Below are 7,957 nucleotides of genomic sequence, written 5' to 3'. Positions count from 1 at the left end.
TTTTTAAAAGAAATCGTCTGACCAAACTGCTTTTAAAACCAATCTGTAACCTGAATAGCAGGGATCTAGCCATATTTACCCCTTATTAATTGATTAATTAATTAACAAGTATTTTCTGAGTATCTACTATGTGCCAGATACTGAGGTAGGTGTTAGAAATATAGCAATAAACAAAACAGACGAAAATCTCTGCCCTCACAGAGCTGACATCCTCATGGGTGAGACAGAACCAATAAATCGATAGATAAATAATATAATTCCAAGTGACGATAAGCCTGAGAAGAAAGGTAAATCAGAGAAAAGGATAAAGAACAAGAGAGGAGCTTTGTCAGAGAAGATAGGACGGTTTCTGAGCAGGTAATGTTGGCATTAAATGAGCCGGGAGGTCCAGTCATGCTTTTTGGAGGAAGGCAGAGGGAACAGCAGGTGCAAAGGCCCTGAGGTAGGACTGAGTTTAGTGTTTTCAAGGAACAGCAAGGGAGGCAGTGAGACTGGAATGTAATGACTGAATGGGGGATGGCTGTAAGGGAGGAGGTCAGAGAGGTGGGCGTGATGACGAGGCTGTCTGGGGGGACGTCGGTCCATGAGAGCCTCGGGTGTGGTGGGGAATCTGGGCAGGCACTCCGTCGTCTGGGACTCCCTGATCCTGGTTCTCCAGGAGGACACAACTCAGAGCGGGAGGAGGCAGACACCAACAGATCAATTTTATAAATCCTTTCAGAACCCAGAGCCCAGGGGAAATTAGTGAAGAATCGTCTTGACTTCTGATTTATTCATCTTCAGGACTAGCAATAATTTGAAGATGCTGAGAAACAAATACTCAAGGTACCTAAAGATCTAGCTAAGCTGTCAAGATCCTTTGCTTCGGCTCTTCAAACTTGAGCTAAGAAAAAAGGATGGTGTTTTGTGTCGTTTGTTAAAAGAATGAACGTGGAATACCTTTTTTCCACCCTCCCTTTCTTTTTACCTATGATTGGTTGAACCTGAGAAATAAGGTTGGGGTGCATTGTGCAAAGATTTCCTCATTTTACAGGAGAGATGTATTGTGGTCAGGTTTTGGTAAAGCAAATACAGAGAAAGTGCATTCTGTCTACCCTCTGGCTACTGCCCATGTTGAGACTTGAGTAGTCATAGGTCAGGGCAGGCCAGGCCTCTTCAGCCAGACCACCAGGTAAGTTGGTTATGTCTCAGCCTGGCAAGGAGTGAATTCCAGAAAGGGCTGCGGGTTCCATCACTAATTCACTATGTGGTCCGGGGCAAGTTTATTAGCTATAAAATGGGAGTAGGGGTATGGTAAGGGTGTGTGTTGGGCCAGAATGACAGCTGTTGCCCCTTTCAACTTGTAAATTCCTATGCATGAACAACAAAGAACCTATAGAACAGTCTTAATTAGCAGAGCCGAGGGAGCAAACGGCCAGAACTGCCGCAGGAGGGCATGGCCTAGGGTGCAGGTCCTGCAAGCTGGTGAGATGTAGGAAGAGCTGCTGGCAAAGGAGCGGGGTGGAGAGGAGCACATGGGGTGGAAGGAGTGAGGGGGAATCGTGGCCTTGGGATTGCGCATGAGTTCCTCAGGCCTCGTTAAAGCAGAGTTTGGGGAGCTGCTGGCTCTTCTGCGAGGCGTGCTCAGGTTGGCTGCAGAAGCCTGTCCTGCTTCTTCAGGAAGGGCTGAGAAAGAGCCGGGTTATATGTCCTGGTTCCTGGGCCACTGTGTCAGCAGGGGGCACAGAGATAAGAACAGGACCCGCCGGGATTCAGTGGCGGCATTGAAAGGGTTAGGGGACCAGGCCTTTAGGCCCAGTAAGCTCCGTCAGGTCCGCTCAAAGCCACCACAAATTGCCACACATGCCACTGTGGCTCCGTTCCAAGCTGCCAACTCTAGGCTTCACCCCGACAAATGGGCACTCACTCCAAGAAATGCGAGTTCTCTTTTTGCAATGACTCCCAGCTAAGGCCCAGGGCCCAAGGTGGTCAGGGCTGGACCACGGAGCTGACACAGAAGGCCCTGCCACCGGCCACCTCACCGGGAGCACAGACGTCAGCTCTACGCCCCACCCTCATTTCTCAAGCCCTGTCTGGGACCATCTACAACTGGGATTCCCTCCTCGAACCTTCTGAGGACTGACTGGGGCCCTTCGCCCTCGGGTGACACAGAGGACAATGGCGCAGAATGAAATCACTTTAATAGCATAGCAACACTTTAGGACCAGGAGTCACAGACAAGGGACACATTTTGTCTTCCACTTGTACAATTCTGCTGAGTTGCGTGGCTGCGCCAGAAAAATCTTACAGACTTTTCACATTGAGAACTTAATAAATAGACGCTTAAAATGCCAAACTTCAGAGACAATGAGTTATGAGTGTGATTATTTTGTTATTCTGCCTTCTCTGAGTCGGAAGGGTGGTCCTGGGGCGCAGAGCTGGGCGGCGGCCCTACGAGGGGTACTCATACTCCTCCGCGCTGCGCCGGCCGAAGTCCATCCAGCCCATGTAGTCCCGGTCGCTTATCCTGTGGCTGGGGTCCAGGCCCTGCAGGTTCTTAATCACCGACATTCGGCCAGAAGGAGCTACAAGGGGCAAGGAGGAAGGAAACAGAGCTATTACATCTAGAGCATCTAGAGCTAGTTCCTTTTGTAAAGGAGAACATTATGGGGAAAAGCCAGACGACATGGAAGGTGCACCTTCTTAAAAGCACCAAAGAGCTATCAAGAGTGAGATTGCTGGACCAAAATCTACAAGAGGAGAAGGACCCACGTCTGTGTAACTGGACAGAGAGAGGGCAATATTTACTAGTTGTGGGTGTGGTTTGCGATCAGTAAAGATTTAACTGGATTCGTCGACTCCAGCTTTTGACAGCTGGACCTGCCTAGGTTTTCCTACTCCCAAGAGTGTGTCTCCTTCTGTAGCTGGCCCTCCGCAGAAGCCCACCAAGGACTTCTCTAGCATTTACCCATTTATAAAGTTTACCCTTTACTACCTCTGAGCATACCTGCCTCTAAGGTAATGTGATGACAATATTTTGATGTTGGAATGGTTTAAAACTGGAATCAAGTCCTATTGCTAAATAAATACTGTTTTAGAATTATTAATTTGAAAGCCACCTTCTTTTTCAAAAAATGTTCTTAGGAAAAAGGAAAATGTCAGATTAAAATCATAGCACTTGAGTAACACTTGAAGAAAGCTGGGCAGGGAGGTACTAAAGAGGTAATTTGATTATGCCATTTTCACCAAAATGCAATCACTGAAGCTGAAATGGGCCTTTGGGATGGAGTTAAGTCCTTAGAAGCAAGATGATTCTTGTGTGTACTCCACATTGATTGAGCAGGGACATGAAGAGATGGGGGGTTTTTTGGAGGCATGGGACACAATCCTTGCCCATAGATCACAGTGACCTCCTGGGTAGGAAATCAGTATAATGTCATCTCTTGTGCAAACTAAGGAGCAAGAAATGTCCCTCAGGGACCTCGATGGGCAAAGCCTAGGTGGCTTCAAGAGTAGAGTGGTAGAGAGCCACTCAGTGGTTCCCATGGTATTAGGGGCCACTGTGTCCCCCACTGCTCGTGACACTGGCATGAGGCTGCCTTTGCCAGCTCCTGCCCACAGGCTCCACGGAGTCAGACTATGTGCCTTGTTTACTGATGATGCCACTGCAGAAGCAGTTACTCTGTCTTAGCTAGTCAAAGAAATCTGGCTAGATCAAAAACCAGAAACAACTATGCGGGACCATGTCCCTACCCTTTCCTCCTCTCCCCCCGCCCACAAATCATTTCCCAGCCCTGGAACTAAGAGTCGACCCAGCACATTCCAGCCCTGTTGCAGTGAACCTCCAGTCTGTGCAGAAGAAAACCTGCTGTTTAACTGTTCAACCCCTTGCAGGCGAAATATTAGTCTTCGCATCCAGCAAAACTTGCAGACCCCGCTGTCTGTACAGTCACATGGAAATCGACTCCATCCTCCTGCTCCAGATGGTGAATTCCCACTCTAAGGATGAGATGCGACCCAGAGTACCAGCCAATAGAGGGACAGTGGCAGCTTTGATGCGAGCGAGCAGCTTGGGTTGTTGTTGGGGGCACTGCGTTCAGCCGCTCAAGATGTGTTTGCTACACAGTTTCCCCATGACACACCGAGTCTTTGCTCACTTACTTCCCCACACCGAGTAGGGACTTACAACCCATTTACAGAACTGAACTGAAGGGCCTGGCCCCTTTAAACTTTAACACCCAGAATGGGCAGCACAGCTGGGAAGCTGAACTGGCATCCAGACCCTGTGGGGAGGGCAGGACTTAGACTCAGCCCTGCTGCTGGCTAGATGTGCAACCTCATGTAGGTTAGTCACGATTCTAGAAGCCCAGCTTCCACATTGACAAAAGGAGGATAATAGGACTTGTGTGTGCAAGGCTGTTGTCGGAACGAAAAGAGACAATGTGGATGTAGCCCTGGGACTTTGCTGGTCACGGGGGCGGGCGGGGGGAGGGGGGACAGGCGTACACTAGAAGCCCCCCACCCCCAGTGGAATTACTCCTCCTCAGATCACTGAAAGCTCTGCAGACAATTCCTAATGACAAACTCTTGAGCACTGCCCACAGAGCACATGATCTCATTTAGAATCTTTAAGCATAATTTATACTAGAGTTTTGATCAACTATATATTATATAGTTGATGTGATCTCAAAATATGTCAGATAGTCAAAGAAACTATTTAGTATTTATGTGTATAAATATTTACTCCTGGTTCATATTTGTCCAATAGAATAGTGTAATTGTTTTCTAGCTAGCACTGATCTTGGCCATTGGCAGCCTAAACCCCAAATGACTGCCATTTCCACCTGCGTTTGTTGGGCACTACAGGCTAGAGACAAAGGGAGAAGGGGCTGAGAAGCACTAGGAAAAACTTTCTAGATAAGGTTTGCGGAATAAAGATACCGTCAAGTGTCAGTTCTGGGGAAATCGTTTCATGACTGACTTGCTTCCCAGAACTGTTTCTTGTGGATTTTTTCTGAAGGTTGGGAGTGGATTCCAGATCATGGCTCAATAAAAAATAATACATTTTCACACTGGTCTGGCTGAAATTCAACCCTCACCCAAGGACAAATATTTAAATTACTTTCAGAGAGACAATCAGCAGAAACCCCCAAAGTTTTCAGACTTCCCCTATCAACTGATATTTTTATTTCCACTTCTTTCAATTTAATTAGCAGGAAAGTAAAACAGGAGATGGTAATTGGGATGATTGCCAAAAGAGAGGACGACATTTGACAAATCATCTTCTGTTCCTTCCTTCTGAAATCCCTTGCTCACAAAGGTCCCGGTCTCACCTTCCCATGAAACCACAGAACACTCTGGAGAGACAAGTGCTCCATTTTCTCCTCGTCTAGTCAAGCCAGGAGTTAAGGTTCGAATCCAGGCCCGGGAGGCACCAGGAGGTAAGTGAGCCGCAGGGGAAAGGGGCCCTCCCCGCACCCCTTCTAGCAATGTTTGCTGTGGCTTTACTGTCTAGCTGTGTTGAAGTTTATCACCCTGCCCCACAAAACAGTGTGTTCATAATCAGTGTCACTGTGGATAAAGTTGATAGAAAAAAAACCGCCCCAGTCCCATTGATTCCTTAGGGCCCTAGAGATACATGAGCCTCCCTCTGAAGAGCTGGGAGGGGCGGAGCCAAACTCGAGCCTGCTCCCCACTTTACAGATGAGACAGGCCCCGGAAAGGAACAGGGCCATCTGTAGGCCACTCAGAGCGCTGCTGGATCACCTACCACCCCGAGGAAGACTTTGATGCCGAGAAAATTGGCTCGTTTAGTTCCTGCTGCAGTTGGGAACATCTCGCCAACAGCAAAATCGCAAACGCACCCGTTGTTGGCTAATTGTGTTAAGACACTGCCAAGAACTCAAAACTGCTACTGATTCTTTCCTTCTGTTACGTACTTTGGCGAAAGACAACACGTCGTCACTTCTTTTTAAACTGTTGTAGTCAGATCTCAAGCATTCTCAGCATTGATCACTTCCTGCTAAGGGCTTTACAGGGTCAGTATGTGGGTGGCTCCTTTGCATTCATAAGAGAGGGCATTTAGTGGATCTGTGAAACCCTTTTGAATCCGTAATTTGATTGGGAATTATCTTTTAATGTCTTCATAATCTGGTGTTGAACTTTAACAGCACCCTTGTGCCAAAAATTAGTTTAAAGAAAGCTTTTTAAGGTTTCCCTTACTAATAAATTAAGTCCTCCACATTCGCTCACAGTTTGCTACAAAGGATGTCCAAGAATTGGCACTGTCAAGGGCAGTTTAACTCGAGAAAAGAAAGTGAAAAACACGTTTTAGCTTAAAGTGTCGCCTTTGTTTCCTCTCGAGAGTTTACCCACCTCCCTCAGCCCGAGAGCCGGGTCAAGACTGGGAGACCCGCGCAGGGGCAGAGGGGAGGGACGGGGAGGCGGCATCGGTACCTTTCCGGGCCTGCTGGATGTATCTGGCCAGCAGCGCGCCCAGGTGCGCTCGCGGCTCGCCGTCCATCCTGTGCACTGCTCTCAGCTGCCTCCGGGGCGCCTCCTTCTCCCGCTGCGCCCCAGGGCCCTCGAGGTCCGCGGGAGACACAGGCTGCGCCAGGGCGCCGGCAGCCAGCACCGCCATCAGCACGCACAAGCACACGCCGCTATTCATGGCTGCGGAGAGCAAAGAGGAGCGGATGCGAACGAAAAGGTGGGGCAGCCGCCTGCTCTCGGGGAGGGTCAGGGCGCACGGGTTACAGAAAAAGAGGGCTCAGTCCAAACCCGCGGAGCCTCAGACTCGCCAGGCGGGGTGCGAGCACCCGGGCTCGCCAAGCGCAGACCGGAGCCCGGTGGGCACAGGGCGCGCGTCTGGGCGCACATCGCTTATCTTTTGGGTGAACCACACCCGGCGCCTGTGGGGCGGACGGAGACCCTGTCTTCTGCCCTGATTGGCAGAAAGAATTTCTTCTGTTTTTCTTGAGTTTGAGGAAGGGTTTGTAGAGCGTCTCTTTTCTGCTAACTGGCAGAGCAAGAGATTAAAGATAATGTGGAAATCTAAAGGGAAGACTCCGAGGGAGAAAATCAGACTCTTGTAAAAAAGGAGCACCTCCCCAGATAGCTTAGAAGCTTTCAATAGGGAAGTAAATTGGGGAGAGGAAGGAGGAGAGAAGCACGGTGTAAAATGTGGGAGCAATAAATAAAAATCATATCTTTAAGTTTCTTCAAGATGCACATGGGAATTGGCAATAAACCAAAGCACAAGTAGGGTTTTTAAAAATCAGAAATATGGGCTCTGTTCTCGGTGATTGGCAAAGCTCCGCTACATTTTACATCTGCGAGCAGTTAAAACACCTGTCTCCAAAGAATTGTTCTGCAGTATTTAGAAAATGAACTTAAGTCTTAAAACCTCTTGGTAGTTTATTTGAACAGACTGCGAAGTACGCCGAACCTCTGTGCAGCATCTAGCAAATCCCAGTGTGCACCCTAATCTCAGCAAATAGACATTCCAGCGCTGCGTGCATGAGAACAAAGCTGCTCAAACCACCCATCCCCTCACTGAAATTTCTGACTTCAAGAGATGTCTTTCGAGTTGTCGGAAGGAGGACACGAAAAACAGAAAAAAAATAAAATAGAAGGGTCACAAAACCGTGGACAGAGTTCTTCAAGGTCGCTAGGCGCTTGGATTCCCGTAGGAGAGCCAGGGAACCTACCTGCGGAGCAGGACGCTGATGGCTTCGCGGTTCTATTAGAGCAGCCGGCGAGCTGAGCCAAGTTCAGGTGGGCGAGCGGGAGGCTGCCTCTTAAATAGCCCCGCCCGATGGTGCCCGCCAGTCATCTGTTTGCCCAGCGCGCTGACGCAGACCAGCAGCAACACGTGCTTAGGGGGCGGCAGCTGGGGCGACAACCGATTGAGGTGGCTCCTGGGAGATAGGGGGCCGTGGCCCAGGGGAGTCGGGTTAGCCCCTCCCAGGCCGATGTC

The 7,957-nt window shown here is 49.2% G+C and overlaps 1 protein-coding gene across 1 annotated transcript; it reads right to left on the bottom strand.

The window, feature by feature from the left end:
* Window positions 1-2,430: 2,430 nt before the first annotated feature.
* CCK (cholecystokinin) lies at window positions 2,431-6,649 on the bottom strand. The gene is made up of 2 exons (XM_011357390.1): window positions 6,436-6,649; window positions 2,431-2,564 (listed from the first exon to the last, which is right to left on the bottom strand). The coding sequence occupies exons 1-2, from the start codon at window positions 6,647-6,649 to the stop codon at window positions 2,431-2,433; spliced, it is 348 nt and encodes a 115-aa protein (XP_011355692.1).
* Window positions 6,650-7,957: the final 1,308 nt, after the last annotated feature.

Source organism: Pteropus vampyrus, unplaced genomic scaffold (assembly GCF_000151845.1).
Source record: "Pteropus vampyrus isolate Shadow unplaced genomic scaffold, Pvam_2.0 Scaffold35, whole genome shotgun sequence".
NCBI classification, from domain to species: domain Eukaryota; kingdom Metazoa; phylum Chordata; class Mammalia; order Chiroptera; family Pteropodidae; genus Pteropus; species Pteropus vampyrus.
Note: the sequence above shows the minus strand (reverse complement) of the source record. Positions and strands in the feature narration are given on the sequence as shown.

What these genes read in the sequence shown, in the direction of transcription:
- CCK (XM_011357390.1), bottom strand. Translation starts at nt 6,649, where the DNA reads ATGAATAGCGGCGTGTGCTTGTGCGTGCTGATGGCGGTGCTGGCTGCC. An exon ending in CATCCAGCAGGCCCGGAAAG is followed by an intron (nt 2,565 to 6,435) that starts GTACCGATGCCG and finishes TGCCCCTTGTAG; the next exon opens with CTCCTTCTGGCCGAATGTCG.